Below are 27,717 nucleotides of genomic sequence, written 5' to 3' on the forward strand. Positions count from 1 at the left end.
TTCAAAGCACTAAAGTAACTACAATGCATACTCAGTAGTACATATCACAAAATGTCAAGAAAAATATATATATCTTTTGAGGCAAAAAGGTTCATGATCATTCAGATTTTTGGTTTTCAAAACATTCACTCCATAATATCAGACTGCAATCATATGAATCTCATCCTTGTATGTCTGCACAGCTCTTCACACATTAAGGACATTTTTTAAAGCTATTGGGATTTGCTGAACCGAGAAAGATCAGTTACAGCATTATTTGGTTACTTCGAACTCAAAAGAAGAATTTAGGAAGAAATAAACTATGGAAAAGGAATCTGTCTCCACAGCAACCACACAAGTCCTACTCTCACGCACATCTAATATAAAACACATTCAATACGGGTCAACCACCCACAATGATACCCTGTCAATCAAACCATGTCACAGAACACATGGCTTTTCAAATGTACTAAACTTAATCCCTGAGATAAGAAAAACTAAAAACACAACAACAGCTAAAAATAAAAGCTAAAATGAGGTAGTATAAAACAGGGACTGTAAGAGCAAGAATACATGCATTCATACGATGAACCTGAGTAATCTCATGCGATTTGGAGTGGAGTTGTAAATAAAGACAAAATACTCAATTGTATGTAAATGGAGAAATACATTCAACTGCAAGATAAACATCTATGAACCTGAGGTAGGTAAAGCTGTTTCTGATCCTGAATGAAAATAACATGTCCTAACCAGGCGCGACACGATAATGCAAAGCTTTATTTTTGATTAGCCAGCCATGGTCACGACAAGCAATGTGCAATAGGACACTTTGTCAACCGTTTGTTTGCACTGGGAAGCTCTGCCCAGTGCCCACCGTGGATCTAGTTGGTCCAAATTCACATGACTGTATATTAAACATCAGATCCGTTCTGATTGGCTGTGATTGTATCGAGTTGCGCAGCAGTTTCACGATCATAGTGGTCAAACAAATTGCTTGCTGGAAACTTCCTGGTTAGGACACGGTGTAAAGCGTTTCACACTTGCAATCTCATACTTCAGGACAAACAAACAATAAACATACAAACTCTAAAATGACAAACATTATTGCTAAGAGGAATTAACGTTGACATGTCACCCCGCGTGCTCCGACCACGACGAGTGTAAGTAGATATTAAATATTTAGTAGGAGTCTACCATCGTAGGTAAACTGAGGTAGATTATATAGTCAAGAGAGGCTTTTCCATCCACTCCCGCTGAGGTTACGGTAGAAAATGCGACGTTTTGCATTATTGGATGATTTTTAAAACATTCATGGTGGGTGAGATTCTAGTTTCTTTCAAACACACAGTCATTTATAAAAATGAAAAGAAAAAGAGAGAAACAAATAATACATTCACCGAGAAAGAGGCCATTGTTTGGACATCTGGGGTAAAAGCCGTTCGCCCAGTACAAAGCGACCTCCGTGGGTTTCCTGCTCAGTAGTCTATTTAAGCAGAAGGGGGTGCTAGAGAGCACAGGGTTTATGCTAAACAGGATTTGGAGGTGGGGACAAAGAGATCTTCTCCATTGTTTCCTGCAGCCGAGGTGTCGTTTCAGTCACCTCTGCCATGTCGATGTATAAATGCGGCTCTTTCTCCTCGCTGATGGGCGTACCGTCCAATGCCACACTCTCTTCGCCATGCAGGGAGGCCGATTGGCTACTCGCACTTCGCGACAGGTTGGTTGCCTCTATATCGTCGTGAGAGTAGCGTCCCGAGTCACCCGTCTCATGACTGTCCTCACTGGAATGAGAGCCCTCGCTATCGCCCCCTGATGGGCCAAACAGTCCCTGCAGAGAAGATGGCTGGTGTTGATGAGATCCGGGCGATGTCTCGGTGTAGCACAGCTGAGTGGTGCCCTGATGATACGAGTATGAAGGACTGGGAGCCCTCTTCACATCCTGTTAAAAGCAGAAAATACCAGTAAACAAAAGAGAAAAAATATGGCAGAAAACTAAGGAGACATCATTTTCAGCCAAAAATGTACAACCCCAATTCCAGTTTGAAAAATGCTGATAAAAACAAAAAGTTATTCACCCTTTGCTCTATTAAAAGCACTAACACTACACAATATATATAAAAAAAATTTTTTTCAAAGATTGCAACACGCTCCAAAAAAATTGAGCCTCCAAAATCAGCCAAGTCCTTCGAGAGCAAGGATTGTTTGAGACTTGTCAATTTGCCAACAGATGCTTCAGCAAATAATCCAGCATTTTGAGAACAATGTTCCCCAAAGACAAATTGGAAGAATTTTAGGCATTTCACCCTCTACAGTGCACAATATAGTTACAATATTCAAGGGATATGGTCAAATCTCATTGTGTAAAGGGTAAGATGAAAACCACTTCTGAATGCACATGATCTCCGATCCCTCAGACGTCACTGTCTAAAAAAACATCATTCATCTGTAATGGATATGATGAACATGGGCTTGGGATTACTTTAGTAAACCTTTGTTAGTCAACACCACTCGCTGCTGCATCCACAGATGCAAGTTAAGACTTTACTATGTAAAGGAGAAGCCATACATCAACACTGTCCAGAAGCGCTGCCGAATTCTCTGGGCTCGCTCTCTTCTTAGATTGAAAGTAGAACAGTGGATCTGTGTTTTTTGGTCTGACGAGTCCACATTTCAAATAGTTTTTGAAAAACACAGCCGTCATGTTATCCGGGCCAAAGAGGAAAAGGGCCATACATGCTGTTATCAGCATCAGGTCCAAAAGCCAGTGTCTGTATGGGCCAGGGGTGCATGGGTACCTCGCACATCTGTGAGAACACCATAAATGCAGACAGATATCTACAAAATTTGGAGCAGCATATACTACCATCCAGCACTGTCTTTTCCAGGGATGTCCCTGCATTTTCCATCAGAACAGCTTCAAACCACATACTGGCCAGATTACAAGTGCATGGCTGTTTAAGCAGAGAGAGGGTGTTAGATTGGCCTGCCTGCAGTCCTGACCATCTCCAATTGAGAATGTGTGGTGCATTATGAAGCACACCATACAGCAACGAAGACCCTGTACAATTGTGCAGCTGAAGACCTACATAATGGATGAATGGGGGAAAATTCCACTTTCTAAACTTAACCAACCCAAAATTCTCTATATTATAACTATATATATATATATATATATATATATATATATATATATATATATATATATATATAATAAAATAATTTCTTCTTCTTAAAAAAAAAGACCATATTTTCATTATATTTACCCTAATATCCCATAACAGTCCTTTGGTTTGACATTAGATAGCACCTCCAATTGTCTGTTTCTTTAATAAATGCATATTGTAAATTGTAAATGGTTTCATACCTTGTCAACTCTCTTAAAAAAGTTCCATCTATTTCTTCTCTTTTTCTCAATGGTGGGTTTCACCGGCCCATAACGGTTGATGATCAGATTTGTTCCACCCTAAAAATGTTTTACAACAGCTATAATATTCAGAACATTGTTTCTTACACACATATACAGAATGAAGTCTAAAAATTCTATAAAATTATGTGTCAATTTGAACGTACTTTGGCATCAACGAAATGGTCCCTCATCATTGGCATCATCACCTCCTCCACACTCTCTGCTGGACTCCCATTGGTCGGGTTGACAGGAGTGGGCGGAGTCTGTCCACATGCTTGTCTTATAGATTTGGTGATACAGGATTTCCTGTGTCATGATGTAATAATTCAAGTTAGTCACAGTTTCAACATAGAAATGATCACTTAAGTGACACTTGGGAATGCAAACTTACTAGCAAATATGACGTAACATAACAGATCTTTTCAAAACCTAGTGAGTGAGCTGTCTTGCTATCTTTTGCTTCTCCTGCCTACAGGTAGCTGCCTTGTATGACAGCATCCTAACTGAAATATGAGACCGATTTGGAATGCTCTTCATCTTCTTGGTTCGTCTGCTTCTTCAATTTATTTGACCACAGAGCACATCAAAGAAAGATACATATGTTTCTACCTCAGAATTTGGACAATACGAGATATATTTAGGAGGCAGCATAATTAAACCTACATTTGGATCAGCCTTCATGTCGAGAGCACACACTATGTTGTGGAACAGACCCAACAATTCATTACATGAGGTGGCAAGTGTTTATAAAACAGGTAAGCTCTCACCTGGTTTTGTTCCTGCAGGTCAATATGAGGACACAGATTATGATGCAGGTAAAAGCTATACACGTGCCCACCACTATACCAGTCATAGATCGCTGATCCAGGTGATAAAACCCATCTGAAAACAGACCAAGCACAAACATGATTCATTAATGAAGGCTTCAAGCAGATAAAATGAATATAGAATATAAAATGCTTAGTTCTGTCCTGGATGCTGTTTAGTCAATACTTATTTCCAGCCATGCTAAAATACACAATATAGTTATAATAGTTATAACGTGAAACACTGTTAACCAGCTATTTTATCTATAAATGAAAGGACCAATAGAAACCAACTATTAACTTAAGTTTACATGTCCGGGACGAAATATTTTAGTGAAAGCCACTTCATGAATGTGATTAATAAAATAATCTTATAATTCAAATTTGTCCCCTTAATATTTTTTATATGTAGTTAAAATTTTACAAAAGCAATAAGGCACTTAAGGTCGTGCAATAGAATAGTGTCATTGCTTAGTGCCTGTAGAATATCATTAAAATACAGCACTGCTTCTCGTACCTTATTGATTAAATAAAACACATCTGCACAGCTGATGCAGATTCAATTATCCAGAGTATTAATAATACAAATTAGCATTTATAATATGTCAGCATCTTTAGTATGACATGTGTTCATTTGGAGTAATTTTACATGTGAAATTATGATTTTTGACATCTATGTAACGACTTAATTAATTTTTAACATCTATTTCAGCCATCTTATTCCAGGGCGGTCTATAGGGGGTGCTAAAAAGTACTTGACATTGACCTGTAAAGCGGGTGGAGCCATGTGATCGAGAGATGTGGCCTTCAGCACGCATGGTCAGTTCAACAGCAGGTGAAAATGGCCCGTCTCCCATCTGATTGGATGCCGAGACCTTCACCAGGTACACCTGACCAGACTGAAGATTCTCCAGCAGAGCCATAGTGACGCTCCCTGACAACGAGACAGCTGGGTTAGTTTTATACAACAATAACAAACACCTGTCAAATTTCATTGGTAGGCTATAAAATAGTAATGATTTCCATGCAGTCAGGAAGGGGGTGAATCCGGGCATTGTCTGGTTCACATTTTACCCCAAAATCACAAGAAAAAAACATATTAATATAAAATTATATACACCGATCAGCCACAACATTAAAACCACCTGCCCAATATTGTGAAGGTCCCCCTCATGCCACCAAAACCCACATCTCAGAATAGCATTCTGATTTTATATACTTGTCACCACAATTGTACAGAGTGGTTATCTGAGTTACTGTAGATTTTGTCATTTCGAACCAGTCTGGCCATTCTCTGTTGACCTCTCTCATCAACATAGTGTTTCCATCTGCAGAAATGCCCCTCAATGGATGTTTTTTGTTTTTGCCACCATTCAGGGTAAATTCTAGAGACTGTTGTGTGTGAAAATCCCAGGAGATCAACAGTTACAGAAATACTCAAACCAGCCCAACTGGCACCAACAATCATCCATGCGATTATTTAATCAGCAAATCGTGTGGCAGCAGTGCAGTGCATAAACTCATGCAGATACAGCTCAGGAGCTTCAGTTAATGTTCACATCAACCATGAGAATGGTGAAAAAATTTGATCTCAGTGATTTGGACCATGGCATGATTGTTGTTGACAGATGGGCATGATTGTTATATGCCATTAGCCAAATTATATTAGGCAGGTGGTTTTAATATTGTGGCTGATTGGTGTATATATATAAAATAGTAACACTTTACAAAAAGGTTACATTTTATTTACATTAGTTAGTAATTATTAGTAATTAGTAACACTAACTAACAGTGAACAATACTTTTAAAGCATTTATTAATCTTGATAAATATTTATTTCAACATATACTGATACAGTTTTTAAATTAATCATTTTCTATGTTAACATTAGTTAATGCATTATGAACTAACATAAACTTATAATGAACAATTGTGTTTATTAATGAACAAACATTTACTAAGATTAAGAAATGCTGTAAAAATATATTGTTCAATGTAAGGGTCCATGTTAACAAATGGAACCTTACTGTAAAGTGTTACCTACAAAATATATAATATCTAAACAAATAGTAAATGTACAGGGAAAAAACTAATAAAGGGATGCCCAGATGGGCGGTAAACACAGATATGAAAGAAAGAATGAAATGCATTATTGGTTTCCGGTAAGAGAACAAGAAAGACCAGGATAAAGTCTGAGCATCTTCCTGGCGCACACGCACGCACGCACGCACACACACACCTTCTTTTTGCATGATTTGCCACTCTCCGGATGCCCATGCTCTGCGTGAAGCGTACAGGATGGTGTAGTGTTTCACTGCAATGCTGGGCTCGTCAGGTGGTTTCCATGACACCAGAGCTGTGTCACCCTCAATCAGAGTCACTTTGACTCCTGCAGGAGCACGAGTGGGAGCTGAACAGAGAACAAATTGAGAAACAGTTGCCTGTCATTCAAAACCACTCCATAAGATAGTGTTATAAAACACAGAGTGCATAATTGACAGGAACAGAGAATATCTGCTTCTGACGTACAACGGATTTTACACCTCTCATCAAAGACCTTATGAAATCAAAATCTATGTTTTGTGACTTTATTCCATACATGTCAGCATAAAAGTCATTTATATGCTAGTGTACTCCTAAAAGTTAAAAAAATAAACATTTAGCAGATACTGTATAGACTCAATAGATGATTGACAATTGAATAGTTGGTCCTTCAAAGCATTTTTGACTAACTCAGAATGTAATATGACTGATTGGATCACAAAATGTTTTGGAACCTTTTACACCTGAATTTAGAGCTCAACAGCCAAAACGGACATGAAAACCAGGTTTTAACAGGGACACAGAAAACACTTACAGCCAGAATAAGGCTGTGTATGTGTCTGCGTGAGTATGTACCTTCAGGTAGTGTGGTTTGGTACACCACCGGACTCCAGGGGCTGGACAGCTGATCCACATGAAGACGAACTGCAAACTCATAATTAGTATTTGGGTCCAGATCGCTCACCAGCAGATTCTGAGCACCACTGAAGATACACAACACAACACATACAGTGTGAGAGGACGACAATTACAGTCTGTCCGGCTGTTTTATGAAAGGAATACTAGCATACTGCTTACTATTCTGCATAGTGTACAATGTATATTGCCTACAATAACCTAAATACTTTTAAATAGTATATGAAACAGTTCAATACAATACAATAGTATGCATCACTGTTTCACATGGCCTCATTATGTTGCATGTAAAATTCAGCAAAGGCGTCCACTTAAAGTATTGGAAATAAATATGGTTGTTTTTCATTTTTTAAATGTAAAACATTCAGCATTCATCACACTGAACTGGAAGGGCAAGTCGAGCACATTACATTGTAAGATATAATATTCCACACAGTGTGCTCTGGATGTAAACTGTACATTGTAGCAAATCTAGTAGGTTATATGCATAAAGATAAATGGATACTGTGCACAGTACATATAATGCATACTGCACAAATAGTATTAGTATGGTAGTATGTAATTTCTCTCTCTCTCTCTCTCTCTCTCTCTCTCTCTCTCTGTCTCTCTCTCAGATCAGTAATACTCACGTCTGCAAGTAGAGCACCAGTGAAGCATTCTGCAGCCCGACTGGATTGCAACGGATGGTATAATTAACTGTTTGTCCAGTGGTGAAAGCGGGTCGGGCCCAGTGCAGGAACACAGAGGAGGAGCTGTTACTCTGGGCGTAAACGTGATGAGGCGGAGGAGGGGGTGGGACCAAACGATCACGAACCGCTGCAAAACAAACAAATATCAACAAAAACACTATTTCAATTTTATTTTATAATTTTTGTATTCATACAACTGTAAAAACAGGACTGCCATCTAACCCTCTAAATATGTTTGTAATATCTATAATAGTGCTGAAATAGAAATGTGTTTATTATTAAATAAACTACAGTACAGTAGTTGTACAGACAGTTACTATAGAGAGACAGACAGACAGATAGATAAACAGCCAAACAGATGTCATACAGACAGGCAGACAGAGAGACAGACAGACAGACAGATAAATAGCCAGACAGGCAGACAGAGAGACAGACAGGCAGACAGATAAATAGCCAGACAGGCAGACAGAGAGACAGACAGACAGACAGATAAATAGCCAGACAGACAGACAGATAAATAGCTAGACAGACAGACAACAGTGGGATGGATGGATGGATGGATGGATGGATGGATGGATGGATGGATGGATGGATGGATGGATGGATGGATGGATGGATGGATAGATAGATAGATAGATAGATAGATAGATAGATAGATAGATAGATAGATAGATAGATAGATAGATAGATAGATAGATAGATAGATAGATGAACGACGTATAGATGGATAGATGGATGTTGCTGATAAACTCACAAACACATCCCGGTGTGCTGATGGTCTGGTCTGACTGGTAACCTTCACCCATGAAACTGTAGGCCAAAAGTTTGACATGATACTTTTTCCTGGGGTCTGTAAGAAAGAAAGCAGAAAAATGTATGTTTAAAATCTGTTTCTGTTGTATTTGCACATTACACACACAGAATATTTCACTGAGAGAGAGGTCCCAGCAGATGTACAACATCAGTATTAGTGAGAGAATATATATGTGGTCAGCTGTAGTGTGTGGCAATAGTTGTGACGTACGGAAGGCGTGTGTCCTTGTGTCCATCTATATGTATGTTCATCTGTGCACGTGTGGCTAATCAGTAGCAGATGCCCTAAACTAGGGATCCAGGTCAGTGAGTATGTGAGTCCTGTCCTTTGTCCATCCCCCAATCAGTTCACTCATCCGTCACCCCTCAGCTTTAAACCCCCACTGACTGACCACTGAGGAGCGGTCTAATCCCATTCACAGCCAGCACACAGAGGTAAAATCAAAGACCCAAAGGTCATGGGAAACACAGAGAGAAAGAAAGGTCAGTCATATGGCCTAAAGCACAACCTCAGGGACAGCTGACCCACAGAAACATTGATAGCTGATCAGAAATTGATTGCAGGCAGCAGTCCAGCAAATGCAAAGTTATGAGTAGCCCACCTGAGCTCATTAATAAATATTTAAATGATATCTAATTCAGGAACGAGTGTAATAAGATGCCAAATCACAGTAATGCATTATTTAAAAAACACAAATCCAAGTAATTTTTCTACAAGATATCCTCCTTTATCACCCTTATAGGGAAATATATAAGGTATTGTTAAAGGTATAGTTCAGCAAAAATTTTAATTCTCTCATCATTTACACACCTTCATGTGGTTCTAAACCAATATGGCTTTCTTTCCTCCATGGAACAAAAAATGACAGTCTCAATCAGCATTTTGCCACCTTCATTATCTTTGTTTTCCAAAAAATGAAAGTAAATGATAACTGAGGCTGTCAGTCTCTTAAATTCTGCCTGACATCTATTAAATGGAAGAGAGAAAGTCATACGGTTGAACAACATGGGGGTGAGTAAATGATAACAGAATTTCCTTTTTTTTTGCTGACATACCCCTTAGATTTAGCTGTAAACTACCAACAAAAATTGAACATTTTGAGGAGTCCTGGGTAGCTCAGTGAGAATTGACGCTGACAAACACCCCTGGATCGCAAGTTCGAATCCAAGGTGTGCTGAGTGACTCCAGTCAGGTCTCCTAAGCAACCAAATTGGCCTGGTTGCTAGGGAGGGTAGAGTCACATGGGGTAACCTCCTCGTAGTCGCGATTAAGTGGTTCTCGCTCTCAATGGGGCACGTGGTAAGTCGTGCGTGGATCGCAGAGAGTAGCATGAGCCTCCACATGTTGTGAGTCTCCGCGGTGTCATGCACAGTGAGCCACATGATAAGATGTACGGATTTACTGTCTCAGAACGGAGGCGACTGAGACTTGACACCACCCGGATTGAGGTGAATAACCACGCCACCACGAGGACCTAGTAAGTAGTGGGAATTGGGCATTCCAAAATTGGGAAGAAAAATGGAGAGATAGAAAAAATAAACAAACAATTTAATCATCTTCAGTTTGAACCCCATTTTCCTCGTTAGTGCCCAAAAAGTACAGTTTCAGTGCGGATGCTAATTAAAAGAATTCTACAAAACTATTCTTTTATATGGTCAGAACAGAGTCATCACCAACATAGACATTAAGGTTGGCTACATCCTTAGTCTCCATCAATATTCAGAATAGTGGGTTTTTGAATGACAGATTCTTCAAAGTTAACAAGTTGACATATGTGTAAATTGCAGTCTTGGACTTTAGTCATATTGTTATGTAGTGTTTATTTTTGCCACGTGATAGTGCTAGACAGCACAGAGTTGTGAGAATAATGTAAATTTATTCAAAATACAACATTGGCTATGTGTTTAAGTATTGAGTATTCTTTGATATTAATGTGTATAATGGAAAGTCAAAGTGTATACTTTTAGAAGCATTAACTGGTCAACATTTTTCACCAATTAAATGTCATATATAATGTCAACGTAAATAATAAACAGTACTAATACATAATAAATATTCCATGTAGTCTCTAAATATTATGATCTTATAAAAACACTTGCATAATAATTATACAAGAATTAGAAACTTTTTGAGATAAAGTTTAGCATGACACACTGCAGTCACTCCTTGACATGTCTTGTCAACTGCCTAATTACTGTTACATAGAAACAATGACAGACATAGATTCACTATCATCAGATTAAAGAGTTTAAGAAGTAGATATGAAACTTCGGCCAATCAAGCATTTTATTTTCACTGGTGTGCAGGGCCGTTTCTAGGCATAGTCGAACTAGGCTGTCGCCCTAGGGCATCACCACCTGGGAGGGTGCCAAAGAGGAGGCCTCTACCACCCCCACCCCCCCAAATAGTGGCGCCAATAGGGATCTCAACTAGGGTCCCATGGATCACTTGATGAGTTGAGACTGATTAATCAAAACATAGAGTTTATATTGTTAAACAGATACTACAGAGGTCTAGGGATGCATTCCAAATGGAATACTATCATACTGCGCAGTATGCAATTGTATTATTGTTTAAAAATAGAATGTGAAACTATGATAAACGTTTCTAACAGTACCAAATTCGGGTCTTTTAAACAGATCTTTGAAGTCATTTTCTCAGTTTTAATATTGCCGTACTCACTGCACTTTGGCTTTGTAAGGCGAAATGGTAGAATGCTGTTCTGAACACAGCCTTGGAGAAGTGATTAAGGAGGCAGGGTCAAATAGACTGCCCTGTCGTGATTGGTCAGCTGGCTAAAAAGTGTCTTTCATAGAGATCCACAACTCTAAAAGAGACTCTGTGGAGCCAGTCAGGGGTCTAGGTTCACACTCAGATAAAACTCCTAAAGAATCTTGAGGTCAGAGGTCAGGCACACAAGTCAGGGCTCTTTCTCCAGGCTATCAACATTTAGAGAGACACAGAGATAAAGAAAGTATTTGGAGACGGAAGTGAGACACAAACAAGAGTAAAGCCTATTTGATTTAAGAACAAGAATAAAACTTGAACATGAAAGAAAAAACTGAAAAAAATATTGAATATTTTTTCATCTAAAAAAATTTTATAGATTAAGTGGCACATGCTCATTTATTGATTTAGACTATGTGTCTAAATGAGAATGTAGTCAACAGAAAAAAGAGACCCCCTCAAACCCTAAAACCAACATGAACATCAATATCTAATATGATAGCTCCAAGACCACACTGAGAGAGAGAGAGAGAGAGAGAGAGAGAGGAGGGGTTTATCATCTGTCGTGACCTCTGATATGGAATCTGGGTGAGTCAAATCCTGCAAAGAGGTTTAGAGAGTGACTGTGACAATCGTCAAATATACAGTTTAGTGCTCATTATACAAAATAATGCAGCGATTGCCCAATCAGAATCAAGTTTTTCTAGCATGAGCTCATGAACATTACGTGACCGTGGCAACGTTTTTGCAAAACAAAATTACATGCTTCATTACACATTTTGCTGCAGTTTCCTAGTGAAATGTCCAGCAGGGGGCATCAAAAGCGAGTGAAATGGTGTCATAATCAGACGACAAAGTTTTTAAGATGAATATTAGAAGGTTGTAATGAGTAAAACGCACTTCCCTAATCTAAAACATTAACCTAAACCTTAGCAATATTGTTCTAAATGCAAATGAGAGGTGAACAAATAAAGATAACCTTACCTTAAACCAACACCTAAACCTAACCAATAGTGTGAAAAAAGCAAATGCGACATGAAAACCATATTTTCTGAAGCAGCCACGTTATTTTGTGTTGCTTCTATGACACTTTCGTCTCACATGTCAGCTGGCGTGTTTGGCTGTGCTCAAACCGGTGGCTTGCTGAGTTCAAAGTCCAACACTCTACCAGGTGAGCTACAGGGAAAGCTAAACACAGTGGAATAAGTTAGTAAATGTAGGTGGGTCTGTATTACAATTGTTAAAACGGGCCATTTTTCAAATGATGCATTATAGACCCTGTTAGAGGGAGGGTCTCTATTTCATGACGACATACATCAATCACTACGTCAGTGTGTTACTTCATGACATTAAAGCACAACAAAGTCCAAAAATGAATAAAGCACAAAAAACGGCACGCTGTTTCTCCCAGATGCGGTAGAAATTTTATATAAGCACAAACGCAACATGTCAAGCAGAATTATCCTTTATTTTAGCGGATTACCTGTATTAAAGGAGCTTCAGGTGTTCGTGATTTTCATCTGTGTTGATATCAGACACACCAAAGAAGATCCGTGAAGATCTCATGATTGTGTATGTATCTGATTTTTTCTGACTGAACAGTTATTTCCATTAAAAGTCGATTGTAACCAGCAAAGTTGAAATTTTTGTTTTTAGCGCAGTGGTTGATTGGCAATTGAGGGGTGGAGTTTCACTGCTGCCGGGATGCATACAGGACAGATTAGCACTTACACCTCAAATGTGATGCATTTTGATCACATTTGTATGTAGTTTTTGTGATCCAATCATAAAATGCTTTAGACCCCATTTAGACCTGTATTTAGGGCTGACCAGTGACCACATGTGATCGAATCACCAGAAACACATATTAAACCAGGTGGGATTGGGGTCATAGTGAATAAAACGTACAGTTGTTGTAGAACTACAAATAGTTCTAGATCTAGAGCGTGTTATGAGGGTCTGGATTGTTTTTGTACTTGAGGGCCCTCAGCTCTGTGCTGACCAATAAATCAAATCCAATAAATCTACTTTTGGTCACCTGACTTAAACAGGCCTTTAACACATTTTGAGCTGTTTCTGCTGTCCAGAAAAGGTATGTTCTTCAGTTAGATTTATGGTCAAGGGTTAAACATATTTTTAAATCCTGTAGTTCACTTAATCAACTGTCACATTGGTAGAAATTCATCTTCTGCCTGACAGCAAAGATCCCATAATGTTTCTAAATGCGGAAACGCACACTCACAGATGCTTTAACACCCTCAGGCTACAGTACACAACTTACAAAGAACACATTCATTAATAGACATATTAATGTCTATTAATGAATAGACATCAGTGTGCTGAGTTCAGAGTATTTAAACACATACACATCTCACATAATGTGTAGTCAAATTTGTCAAGCAGTTAACAATAGTTCAAGGAGTGGCCTGGAGTGATAGCTAAGAGTCAAAACATTTGTCCAAAAATTGCCAAGCATTTCTGAAGAAAATGGTATGTCTAACAAACATCCAGCGTCACTTTAATAGGCGTCTCATATGAGATCTCCACCAATCAGATTGCTCCGTACAACCCTATATCTCATTATCTGACACTCAGGCAAGGGAGGGAAAAATCAATGCATAAATGCCACCTACGTTTCTCTGAGGTCAGCTCTCATGGATATTAAAGCTGAGCTAAATTAATGACAACTCCCTGTTTTAATTAAAGGGTGAGGATTAGGGGCCATAACACCCGGCAATGACTGCAGGGACCCTCACCTACACAGAGCACTAAATATCATAAGTGATAAAAGCCAGGGGGAAAAAAGCAGCATGACTCGCAAGGAACGAGTCATGTTTAAGGGGTCATTCAGACAGAAAGCACAACGAATAGAACAGAACGCAGATGTCTCTTAGGTGTCTTGGTTTTAAAGGTGGTGTTTTAAAAAATGCAGCGCTCCTGTTTCTAGAACATGTTAACGTAGATAAAACAATTGAAAAACAGCACAGACAGATGCAAAAACAGTTTGGTGTGAACATCCTCTAAAAGTGCAGGATGCATATTGTGGTTCTCTGTTTAACGGAGACTATGTTTGGAATGAAATACTGAATTAGTGTGCTAGTGTTTTTTTTTAAGTATGTAAAACAGTATGAATTACATAATAACCATTTATTTTTACACTTTGCAGAATATAAATACATACATTCTGCAAAAATAGTAAGAATAGTATGGTAGCATGCTGTTCTGAACACAGCCCTTTTTGTGTAGTCAAGCTATGGTCTTCATCTATTTGTCTGAGTATACATGTGTATCAATGGGTAATTGAATATTTGAAAGAAGGACATCAGTTAAGGAAGTTTTAAAGGAATAGTTCACCCAAAAATGAAAATTAATTTCCTCATTTACTCAGCCTCATGCCATCCCACACAAATGAAGATTTTTGGAAGAATATTTTAGCTCTGTTGATCCATACAATGCAAGTAAATGGTGACCAAAACTTTGACGCTCCAAAAAGCACATAAAGGCAGCATAAATGTAATCCATATGACTCTAGTGATTTAATCCATGTCTTATGAAATGTTCAAATTGGTTTTGGGTCAGAACAGACCAAAATAACTCCCTTTTCACTGTTAATGTTGCCACGGCATTCTCTAGGCACAATCATGATTTCAAGCTTGATTACACTTTCTAGTGCTTGATGCATGCGCAGAGCATTAGATGATGCTAGGAAGTGAAATCAAGCTTGAAATCATGATTATCAAGTAGACTGCTGATGTCAATATTTATAGTGAAATGTAGTTATATTTTGGTCTGTTCTCACCCAAAACCGATTGGATCGATTCAGAAGACAGGGATTAAAACACTGAAGTCTTATAGTTTATTTTATGCTGACTTTATGTCATTTAAGCTTGAAATTTGGTCACCATTCATTTGTATTGTATAGAAAAACAGAGCTGAACTATTGAACTATTAAGCTGAATCTAAAAATCTTCATGCGTAAATGATGAGAACATTTTTATTTTTGAGAGAATTATTCCTTTAAATACCTGTTGCATGTCACCCTCTGTCTTTCAAAGCATTCATGTGAACAACACAGAGGACAATTGTGGTCGATTCAATTATATACATGCTGAAAGAAGTCGAGCTAAAATTGCAGTTTCAAGGTCTGTTTGTCCAACTTTGCAAAAATCAGACAGGAATGATCTCAGTCAGACTAAAGTGATTACATGACATTTTAAAAAGAAGAATCATTGTTTTAGTCCAACTGAAATGTAACTTTTAAAGTGCATGTACACGTGCTGAGTGTGTGAGAAAGAGAGTATGTGTGTGTGTGTGTGTGTGTGTGTGTGTGTGTGTGTGTGTGTGTGTGTGTGTGTGTGTGAATTAGGGCATTAAACCTGTGTATGAAGAGCTTTGAAGTGGTGTCTCATCCTACATTCTGTTCCACTGCAGTCATAAAACACACCATATACCCCCCACACAACAGCTCTTCTTTCTTTCCTAACACTGTCTCCTCTTCTTTTCACCTCCTCTGGACTGATACACCATAAAATCAACACAAGACTCATCCACACCACTAATGAATGCTGATCTCTATGTATCCGTCGTGTCTTACTGAATAGTTTAAATCATGTTTAAGGGTGGATCTCAAGAAACCTCTCAAGAACATGTCCATGCCAAGTCCATATTTCACCCCAAAATGAAGAAATCAAAAAAAAAATGTTTACATTTTTTAAATTTTAAAAAACTATTTAAAAACAAAAATTGTATTATTAATAATTTGCATGAAAAACATTAAGCCTATTTTTAGGACCATTAAATTTTTTGGCATTGTGACAATATTGTCATGACAATAAAGCACATTTCCTTCATAAATTGTCATTAATGTAATATGTGAAATAATTATATATGATTTAAATGGTTAAGTATTTATGGTTGGAGCCATGTATTAACTTGCTTGCCTCCTTATTGTTCTGTTGTTTCTCATTGACACCATTAAGGTTAAATGGAGAGTAAATGACTACAGACTTCTGCTCAAGTCCCATCGTCATCGGACACATTAAACCAATATGCAATCAGCAGATGAGGGTCATTTTAAATAACATTTAAGCAAATGTTGGGTCCAGTTTAGGTTGATTTGAATATCAGATGTTGACCAGCTGTCTGACCTCTCTACGGCCACAGATGTCTACTGGTCAAGTAAAGCATTCTGGGATGGCATTCATGGTCACCACTGACCACCAAAGGCCCAGATAAAACTGACCTTTTTGGGTGAGAGAGTTTGACCACACCAGGGAAGACCACCGCACTGTCCAGAATTTAGGCACCAGGATGGCAGGGTCAGAGGTCAGAGGGGGAGGGGTGTGGTCATTTAGGGTGAAAAGCCATAAATCTACATTTCTGAATAACACTTTAATGCTTTTGTTCTTTGTAAAGCACTGGCCTCTTCATTTTAAGACACTTGATGGGGGATGCTAAAAATATGTCAATAGGTCATCAAAATGTCTAAATATATATGCTCCAAAGATCTGCTGTTTTTTGAGTGTCATCTTCTAATGACCTCTCTGATATAGCAAGAGAAATGAGAATGTTTATTCTAGATGGATGGATGGATAGATAGATGACAGACAGACAGACAGACAGACAGACAGACAGACAGACAGACAGACAGATAGATAGATAGATAGATAGATAGATAGATAGATAGATAGATAGATAGATAGATAGATAGATAGATAGATAGACAAATGGATATGCAGATGGGTGGACGGACGGACAGACAGATAGATGGATCGGTCGATGGATTGACAGACAGACAGACAGACAGATAGACAGACAGACAGACAGACAGACAGACAGATAGATAGATAGATAGATAGATAGATAGATAGATAGATAGATAGATAGATAGATAGACAGACAAATGGATATGCAGATGGGTGGACGGACGGACAGACAGATAGATGGATCGGTCGATGGATTGACAGACAGACATACAGATAGATTTCAGGGCAACTGACTTGATACATCCACTAAAAATCACCTAGATACCAGACAGTTGCATAAAATGAAGTTAGTTCTGAGAAAAGCTCTAGCATCATTTCTGTGCAGAAGCCATTTGCTTTGATATTTTGTTATCTAATGGAGTGACAATCAGATATATTGTAATTGTTATTTAAGTGTCCAAATACTTTTTGTATCATATCGTGAGGTCATTTTGCTATCCAATTTTTGTACTGTGTACTCACCCAAACCTCCAATGGTGTACTGGTGTTGGTGTGGGGGTATCTGGGTCGGGGGTCCATCTGGTTGACTTTCTTCGTGGTACGAGAGTTTGTAGCCCTGCAGTCCAGTGGCAGTGCTTCCCGCTGGGAGATGCCAATGTACCACAATAGTAGTGCAGTTCAGAGTATCCAACTGTAGCTCTGGTGCCAGGGGCACTGTGGGAGAAAAAATTGTAAACAGCCAATCAGAAACAGTTCATATCATCCAATCATATATCTCACTCATGAACAAGTCACGTTGATTGCGCCATTAAAATGTTTTTAAACAATTTGTTTTCTCACAAAAAAAAAACTCCCTTGTGATCTTAATTTTGGACTGCATGATAATCCAGAGAATATTTTTTGCTCTGATGTTGCTCTTTCAGAGCTCAGGACCCATAATGGAGTCAACTTTGTCTCAGACTTTTCTCTGAAAAATAATTAGGAGAAAAAACAGACATACAGTAAATGAGACGTACTGTAAAGAAGTATAAAATTACTGTGGTCTTTTCCTCAGGAAAAAAACATCTGAGATGCAGTCTCCATTTAATCTCAATGCTGTCAAGGAGACACAACTTGAGATACAAGATGTATTAAAGAGATCTAATTCATTGTGGTGGTTTTTGTGGTGGCATAGTTTCTGTGTGCAAGGAATGCTTTACACATCTCTAAAACTCCTGCAATCCTTAAAGCACAGTCTGCAGCAACCCTAAAACCTCAAAAGAACAAATCTTCAAGATTTATCAGCCACAACTGCGGCTATGAATCTCTCAAGTGCACATGAGATGGGACCTCACAGGAGCATCACCAGGCTTAAATCAATTTGTGCTTAATTAAACACACTCCTGCAGAGTTACCTGTGGTTCAAGTGTATTGTTGTAGTCATTAAATTTAACCAAAGCAATGTAACAAAGTATGTTGTTGTGGATCCCATGTTACTGCCTGACAGAGTTTGATATGTGAACAGAGGCTGAACTGAAGAAATGAAGATCTATCGGCTGGTATGTAAAAGTAGCGTGGCTCTCGCTTTATAACCATGACTAAAGCCTTTCCAATGTGGATGAGAAGGAGGATCAAAGGTCGCACTGTAACAAATGCAATGCTTTAACAATATTATCATCCCAAAACAAAAAAAGTGAAAGAGAGCAGCGTTCGCCCCTTTTCTCCCCAATTTGGCAATGCCCAATTCCCACTACTTACTAGGTCCTCGTGGTGGTGTGGTTACTCACCTCAATCTGGGTGACGGAGGACAAGTCTCAGTTGCGTCTGCTTCTGAGACCGTCAATCCGCGCATCTTATCATGTGGCTTGCTGTGCATAACACCGCGGAGACTCACACTCGTGCTTTTCTCCACGATCCACGCACAAACTTACCATGCGCCCCACTGAGAGCAAGAACCACTAATCGCAACCACAAAGAGGTTACCCCATGTGACTTTACCCTCCCCAGCAATCGGGCCAATATGGTTGCTTAGGGGACTTGGCTGGAGTCACTCAGCACACTCTGGATTCGAACTCTCAGCGTCAATACTTGCTGAGCTACCCAGACCCCATTCGCTCTAATCTTTATAAATAAATGTGTGGGATTTTCAATTTCATGATCCACTAGCTATCTATCTATCTATCTAGATGGACGGACGGACAGACTGACAGACAGACAGACAGGCAGGCAGACAGATAGATACCTTTGGTGCTGGAAGCTTTTGGTGTTCTGTGTGACGTCCAGGCGGACGGTTCGCCCCAGCCCACGATGGTTGCTGCAGCGATACGGAGCAGATAGGTGGTATCGGGCTGGAGACCCTCCAGGAGGTAATGGGTTTTGTGCTCTGAAAGCTCTAGTTGGGACACTGCTCCATCTGTGCTGGTTCTGTATGACAGACAGTACGCAGACACACGACCACGACTCAGTTTATAAGACAGTGGCTGCCACGACACCTGAATATCATTTGGACTCCGACTGGTGAGACTCAACTCAGGGGCGCGCAAGGGAACTGAGGGACAGAGAGAGAGGGAAAGAGAACATAAAGAGAGCAATAATGAGAAATAAAATGTACTTAAAAGGAATATTCCGGGTTTAGTACAAGGTAAGCTCACTCAACAGTATTTGTGGCATAATGGCGATCACCACAAAAATGTATTTAGACTCGTCTGTCCATTTCTTTAAAAAAAAGCAAAAATCAAAGTTACAGTGAGGCATGCACTTACATTATTTCTTCTGTTAAAACTTGTGTATTATTTGAGATGTAAAGTTGTTTGAATTGCTTTCTTTTGCCATTTTAGGTTTATAGGGTTTACAACATTGTGTCATCATGGCAACGAATCTGTAAAATGGGCCATAACTTTACACAGAAATGGTTAGTAAGTGATTTGATCACACTAAAATCATGTTAACACACATTTTTTGTCTTGCGGCTATACTTTTGAAACAGTGAGTATTTTTATGTTCACAGATTGGCCCCCATTCACTTGCATTGCAAGTGCCTCACTGGAACCCAGATTTTTGCTTTTTGAATGAAAACGAGGGATGAGACGAAATTGTTTTTGTGGTAATTAACATTATGCCACAAATGCTGTCTATTGAGCTTAACTTGTATTGAACCCGGAATATTCCTTTAATAGCAAATTGCATTGATTAGTTCCATATTATATTCGACCTGACAGCAAAACCAAAATGGGAAATGCAAATAAGTGCTGTTAGTCATTTCACAAGTGAAGAGGTAAGCCAATCATATTGGATGTCATTTAGATATAGAAGTCTTAAAGGTATTATAATTCTAATGGTCAGAAAAAGTGTGGAATTTCCCATGTTGTCTTAGCCCAAGGTAAAGGAAGCACATATAACATTGTGTCACAGTCTATAAGCCTGGAATAAACATGTACCATCCGCTACTCACCATCCTCTAGTGTATGCTGTATGACGTGGTCAGACATGCGACTGGCACCCATGGGCATGTATGCTACGATATAAAATGTGTAGTTCCGCCCTGCCTCCAGGTCATCTATGATGTAACGGGTGGTGTCATTACCGATAACAATCTGGTACTCCTCATTATTTAGACCTGTTGGGACAATGATGATTGCATAGCTCAGATCATATGCTTTCGGAAGAAGTTCTATCATGTCTTTGCAAATTTGTCCACAGTTTTAAGACATTGTTAAGATCTCTTCTGAAGCTCTAGTGGAGACAGGTGAGATTACCCAGATCTTTTTCTCAGGAGAAACTTTTTGTTTCCATTGGCTCTCCATTTAATCTCATTACTGTCTAGGAGAAACAATTGGGATATTAGGGATATCTAATTTCTGATTCATCTTTCCAATTGCTAAAGTGGCCTCGCACAGTGCTTATTGAGCTTCTTATTGTAAATCCATCAAGTTTTTAACTATAAGTCTGTGTGGCTATTCAAAATCCTGAGCCATTATAAAAGAAACATGTCCACTCAATCAACATGGCCAGGCTTTCGTTTAATTAACCGCTTTATCAACGTAACTAAAGCCAAATTCCACCCGCTGCAATTCCCACAAGTTCACTGCATCTGATAGCACTTTAATTAGCCCACATTAAGACATTGAAATAAAAGGAACACTGACATGCATTGAGCACCAAACTGAATTTCTGACCCAATAAATTAAATCCTCAACCGTCAACAGAATAAGGCCTTGTTCTGGTGCATAATGGCCACCCCGCAGACATTCAAAGCCTCTTCAGGGCAAGATAAGACCCTCCAACATGCACGATAACTAGCCCTCTTTTTCAATTACTTCCGATGCTTTTTGCCCTCCAGAGCAGATGCAGTAAGTATTCTTTCTCTACGTCTATTCTTTTTCTCTTTTTCTCTTTGTTATCTCCTCACAGACAGGCAGGTGTTGTATTTGGACGACTTTCTCAAAAGCTATGATTGTCAAAGGATTTCAATAGTTAAGTGTTTTGGACAAACTAAACAAGCAATTCTCGATATTCCTGTCAAGAGTGACTCCTACAGCTCTTTCATTGACCAATTCACAGTAAGAACTCACGAGAAAATGAGATGTCATGAATGGAGGAAGAGAGAAAAGTTCCCACGCGGCTTTAAAGCATTTTTACAAAGTCAAGAGTCTTTCTTAAATTACTAACTGGATTCCTGTGCCATACAAAACTGGTGAGGAGAGGTGTGCTTTAACTTTTCAAATCTTAACATAAGATTTTTGTCTGGAGGATGATAAAATGTGCAAACAATATGATATAGGCAGTGAAGGAGGGCCATGAGCCATATCTAGAGACCAGATACCAACCAGAACCCCCTAGCAAACCCCTAAAACTAGTTATATTTGTGTATGGATAGAGACATTTTGTGTTGATCCTATTTGTCACTCACCCTCTGCCTTCATGTAGTGTACAGAGTAAGCGATGACTTTGTCAGAGTTGTACACTGGCCTTTCCCAAGCCAGCAAGATGGCTGAACTGGAGACCGTATCGGCATGAATGTTTCTGGGCGCGCTCGGCCGGTTGTCAGACATCACTACGATCAGACGAGCCATGGCCAGAACAGAACCCTGCTCATTCTCCGCCTGACACTGGTAAATACCATCATCCTCTGGAATAATCTGGTTTATCACCAGTTTACTGCGAAAACAAACAAGAGTTTCTCCTCATGTGCCCAATTACACTGATATATGTTCAAGTCATATTTCACCCCAGATCAAGTTATTAAATATTGCCTTACGAACATACAAATAAATTGCATCATTTAATCTATTAAATGATCTGTTGTTATGCCAACGGATTTCTGCTTCCTCTCGAGCTGTAATCTCTCCACTAAGCGAAACATCTTATGGAGATTTTTCCTTGCCACAGTCACCCTTGGCTTACTCTCAGGGAGCTAAAAGACATTTAAGATTTTAATGATTTTCTGTAAAGCTGCTTTAATCTATGTGTATTGTGAAAAGCAGCGTTGTAATACTTGAGTCCAGGACGTGGACATGAGTTGCGATATTGATGACTTGTCTCGGATTGAACACTAATGACTCGGACTTGGACTTGAGCATTGGGTGCATTCTGACTTGGAGAGGACTCGTTACAACCGTTAACTTTTGCGTTCTTCCCTTTTATGGCATGAGATCACATGCATGTAATGAGAATCACCATTGATAATAATTAGAATTAACAAAAAAGCAAACGTATATCTGTAAAAATATATCTAAATAACTGCACGCATTACATTAATGAGAATTTGGGGGCAAAATGTGCTTAACTGTAATAAGAATACTAATAAAATATATAATAACAATAATAATGTTTTTTTATGCTAAATATAATTGACTTATTTTTTCATTTGGGATTAAATGTGACCCAAAACTGCTTTTGTGAGATTCATGAAATTGTTTTTGTAATATGAATATTTGTAAATGGAAGTAATGAAAGTTACATAAAACATTTGCTATAGAGATACTTTTCCTTTCAACATGCTCTAGTCCACCCCCCTTTGCTTTCAGCATCACATAACAAACATAGAGAGGAAACAAATTAGAGGAAAATCAAAGATAAAATCAACTAAAACACAATTAGCAGAGCATTGAATATTTAATCCTCCCTCATTCCAGCAAAGAAACCGACTGCTGAATATTTCAGTGCAACAGAGTTTCTAGCAGATAAATGAGGCAATTCAAGCCCTTAGTAACATCAGTGTACTAAAGCCAGATTGGGCATCAGGTGCGGCTCTCGACATATACATCGCCTAAAATTCCTGCAAAGTCAAATATAAACAAATGCTAAACTGTTCCAGTTTTCCCGGAGAGCCACTTTTATTGTGGATTACACTCTGTCAGGACTACAGAAGAGTTTAAATAAAGCAATAAAGATAAAAAAATTATGTAATATCTGTGTTATAGTGCCACCAAATGTAATTGCAAACATAATAATGGTTGTTTTTATGTCTTCCAATATACTGTGTGACAATGAAAAAAGTCATAGTCACACAGTCACATCATTGGTTGAGCCAACGTTGTTGCGTTAGGCCCAACCAACAGTGTGAGTTTGGGAAACTGTTTACATTGACGTTTTTACGTGTGTTGTGTCAATACCTGTTATACATCTTGATGCGTCCGTTTAAGTGAACGGGTTCTCCGTTTTTCAGCCAGGAGATCTGAGGGGACGGAAAACCTTCTGCCACACACATGAAGCGGGCGGTGCCAGCCCTTGGTCGGGTCACACTCTCTGGCCACTCCACCAGAGATGGGGGCGCTACACAGAAATAGCAGTACAGATATATATATATATATATATATATATATATATATATATATATATATATATAGGTATTATCTGAAGAGTAATTATACATAACATGTTCTCACTGTTAAATTTAAAAGTTTCAAACTGTAAAAATAATAAAATATGTCATGAAAATACACTCTACCAAGCACAGTTATATTAGCAGCTGAAACAGTGTAGTTTCTCGTTCCGGGAGTAGTTGCGCGACAGAAGTATATTCCTGCGTGCTGGGGCTTTACGTCAGTTATGAGCAGGTTTCCGTTGCCAAGAACTTTGGTGTTGTAAACGTCAATGGATTTTTGGTCAGCACGACTCCACGAGATGAGCGGACGAGGATTTCCTGTCACCATGCACTCCAGCAGAGCACTACTGTGAGTCACTATGGTCAGATTCTGTGGCCCAGCGATGATACAAGGCCTCTGAGGGATTCTAGGAGATGAAACTATTGAGAAATAAAGAGATTAGTTAGTGAAAGTTTTTTTTGTAATGTGTCCAAACTTTTGATTGGCAGTCTAAATAATGTAGAAACTGTATAAAAACATACTCTTGTGAACTGAATGGTTTGTCTTACCTGTGGTCACGGTTAATATTGCCTCCGTGCTCCGGCGTCGGCCGGCAATATTGTTCGCCACGCAGCGGTAACCACCAGCGTCACTCTGTTCAACTCCCTGGATTTGCAAAACGCCATTGGGCAGCACTGTGATTCTAGATCAAAAACAAACACGTAAAAATTAATGTGTTGATTTTTTTTTTTACTTTCTTTGATATCTTTCTTTCTTACCAATGCAAAAACATTAAGATTTAAAATGATTACATTTCAGTTTTTTTTTTACTTTGCTACACTTCGCTAGTAATTAAGCTCATTTAAATGTGAAGTTCACCCAAGAAAGAAAATTATGTTATTATTTACAAAAGAATAAAATGAATAAGCTAACCTCAGTCACCATTTACTTTTATTGTATGGAAAAAAGATGCAGTGAAGTGAATGCTGACTGAGGCTAACATTTTGCCTAATATCTCCTTTTGTGTTCCACGGAATAAAGTCATATGGACTTGGAACAGCATGAGGGTGACAAAATTTTCATTGTTAGTTTAACTTTCCTTTCAATCACAAATGGTGCTGTCTAATTAATTGGATAAATCACGCAAAACTGAGAAATCTCTCATCATTTACTCACCCTCACGCCATCTCAGATGTGTGTGACTTTCTTTCTTCTGCAGAACACAAATGAAGATTTTTAGAGGAATGTCTCAGCTCTGTAGGTCCAAATAATGCAAGCGAATAGTAGCCAGAACTTTGAAAGTCCATAAAGCACATAAAGGCAGCATGAAAGTAATACATACGACTCCAGTGGTTTAATCCATATCTTCTGAAGCGATATGATAGGTGTGGGTGAAAACAGATCAGGTCCATTTTTACTATAAATTCTCCTCCCTGTCCAGTAGGTGGAGATATGCACAAAGAATGCAAATAGGAAAAAATAAAAGAAGAATGTGAAAGTTAAAGTGGAGATTTATAGTAAAAAAAGGACTTAAATATTGATCTGTTTCTCACTCACACTTACATCAATTTTGAAAATGTTTGTAACTTCAAAGTTTTGGCCACCATTCACTAGCATTATATCGACCAACAGAGCTGAGATATTCTTCTAAAAATCTTTGTTTGTGTTCACCAGAAGAAAGTCATACACATCTGGGATGGTATGAGGGTGAGCAAATTATGGGAGAATTTTCATTTTTAGTGAAATATTCATTTTTCAACTAAGCACATCCCTCCTCCAGTAGGTGGGCGGAGCCATACCTTTCAGTGGCTAGTGGTAAAGTGACTCTGTTAAACTCCCAAGTGATGATTGGTGGGGGTGTGGCAGTGATTTTACAGGTGAATCGGGCAACTGAACCCTCTGTCACCATGATAGATGATGGCTGCTGCATGAAGGGTGATATACCTGCAGAAAAATCACAAAATAAATTCACCATTATATATGGTCTGCACTTATATAGAGCTTTTTTAACCTTAGCGGTTTTCAAAGAGCTTTACACTGTGAACATTGACCCATTCACACTCACACTCATACACCAATGGCGGCAGAGTTGCCATGCAAGGTGCTAGCCTGCCATTGGGAGCAACTTGGGGTTCAGTGTCTTGCCCAAGGGCACTTCGGCATATGGAGTCGTGTGGGCCATAAATCTAACCACCAACCCTGCGATTAGTGGCCAACCCGCTCTACCACCTGAGCCACATTGAATTACCTAAATTACACAATGTGAGAGCTGCCATTTTAATCAATGGACTAAACACCCATTTTTATCCCTCTTACTGCATTTTATTGGTCTATTATTGATCATGTTGGAAATGGGTAAAAAAGGAACAAGATGTGCAAAACAAGAGAGAGTGTCAAAGAGTAAATGAAGAGAGACAGAAGATTATAATGAGAGACGAGAGAGAAAGAGTTTGGTGATGAAATCACACACACTGGTTCCATCATGTTTATTGGTCATTTAGCAGGCATTATATCTGAAGCAACAATTCACTTATGATAGATTTGTATAAGACTGTAGCTTCTTGCTCAAGTAACTATAAGCCCTTCTGGGGTTTGAACCTACAACCTTTGGGTTACTCACCTAGATAATTAACCACTATACTGTGGCATCAGATGGTCACTAGGTCATCCAATTGGGGCCAGTTGCTTCTTTAATTATCAAACACTCACATTTTTCTCTCTTTTCACTGTTGTGCTCTCTGTTTACCAACAGTGATACATGAAAACAGTGTTGAAAGGCCCTGAATCATGAATTTAAGTCTTTACGTTGTGGTGTTTTCCTCATACAAGGACAACTTGGAATATAGTGCAAGATTAACATGGACTACTTTTATGGTGCCTTTTTTGGAGCATTACAGCACCGGTTCCCATTTACTTTCATGTTATGGAAAAGAACAGCGTGAATACTCCTTGCTTGTTCGACAGAAGTAAGAAAATAATAATACAGGTTTGAAACAAATCTGTGCAAATCTCTGACATGAGGGTGAGTAAATGATGACAGAAATGTCCCTTCTCCTTTTATGAGTGATAATAATCAGTAAAAGTAAACACAACACATCGTAAACAGGCTGCTTTATGGTTGTACAAACTTTGAAAGGTATTAATATTTGTGTAACTTGTCTAACTTCAACTTTTTCACCACAGGGGCATCAGTGTTGCAAGCTGTTTTGCCTTTCTGACCTTCTAGGACTCAGAGACATAAAACCCCCAAAAGCCATTAAAATCTGCCCCTTCCTACCCTCTGGCATCACCTCCCCTCTGCCAGGCCCTAAAGAAGCCTCAGGTCAATAATTAGTTAACTGAAATCAATTAAACCTCTGCTATACATACAGACCTCTGTATAAATCTCATTATAGGATGGAGATAATAACAATAAAATCATAGCCTAAAGCCTGAGTGTTTTAGTACAAAGATAATAACTAAGGTAAGTAAGATCAAATCACTGGAAGTATCTTCATAGATTTAAACTGTACAGGCTCTTTCTTCACAGAACATACAGTATTGTAGACAGAGCAGGGTCAGATATAAAGGGGGGGGATCAGGGCAAAAAAAAACAGAACTCATTTACAGGTTATTTTTCTCATTCTGTAAATTTCTGCAGCACCTCTTTTCACCTTCTGTCTGAAACGCTCTGTTTTAGCTCCTGTATCTTTAAAGCCCCCCTTTCCAAAAATCCCAGTCTGCTCTGAATGGTCAGCTGGCCCAGTCTGTTGTGATTGGCAAACCACTTAGGACGTGTGTCGGAAATGTAATGCCCCTTACCATAATGAGTTTCAGCTTAAAGTAGCTCTTAGGTGGCGGGCATTATG

General features: G+C 38.8%; 1 protein-coding gene across 1 annotated transcript in view; it reads right to left on the reverse strand.

Annotated features, from left to right (window-relative positions):
• Positions 1 to 1,504: 1,504 nt before the first annotated feature.
• LOC127661286 (protogenin A-like) overlaps positions 1,505 to 27,717 on the reverse strand; it is a 41,586-nt gene continuing 15,373 nt past the window's right edge. Inside the window, exons 3-19 of the mRNA XM_052151919.1 lie at positions 25,669 to 25,813; positions 24,439 to 24,572; positions 24,013 to 24,309; positions 23,678 to 23,837; positions 21,973 to 22,220; positions 20,515 to 20,679; positions 19,306 to 19,611; positions 17,607 to 17,798; positions 8,593 to 8,688; positions 7,779 to 7,965; positions 7,090 to 7,217; positions 6,431 to 6,601; positions 4,958 to 5,125; positions 4,153 to 4,276; positions 3,550 to 3,691; positions 3,344 to 3,442; positions 1,505 to 1,918 (exon numbers count right to left, since the gene is read on the reverse strand). Coding sequence (XP_052007879.1) covers positions 1,505 to 1,918; positions 3,344 to 3,442; positions 3,550 to 3,691; positions 4,153 to 4,276; positions 4,958 to 5,125; positions 6,431 to 6,601; positions 7,090 to 7,217; positions 7,779 to 7,965; positions 8,593 to 8,688; positions 17,607 to 17,798; positions 19,306 to 19,611; positions 20,515 to 20,679; positions 21,973 to 22,220; positions 23,678 to 23,837; positions 24,013 to 24,309; positions 24,439 to 24,572; positions 25,669 to 25,813 — 3,176 coding nt within the window. The remainder of the gene's footprint in view (positions 1,919 to 3,343; positions 3,443 to 3,549; positions 3,692 to 4,152; positions 4,277 to 4,957; positions 5,126 to 6,430; positions 6,602 to 7,089; positions 7,218 to 7,778; positions 7,966 to 8,592; positions 8,689 to 17,606; positions 17,799 to 19,305; positions 19,612 to 20,514; positions 20,680 to 21,972; positions 22,221 to 23,677; positions 23,838 to 24,012; positions 24,310 to 24,438; positions 24,573 to 25,668; positions 25,814 to 27,717) is intronic.

The sequence above is a fragment of the Xyrauchen texanus genome, chromosome 21, assembly GCF_025860055.1.
Source record: "Xyrauchen texanus isolate HMW12.3.18 chromosome 21, RBS_HiC_50CHRs, whole genome shotgun sequence".
NCBI lineage: Eukaryota > Metazoa > Chordata > Actinopteri > Cypriniformes > Catostomidae > Xyrauchen > Xyrauchen texanus.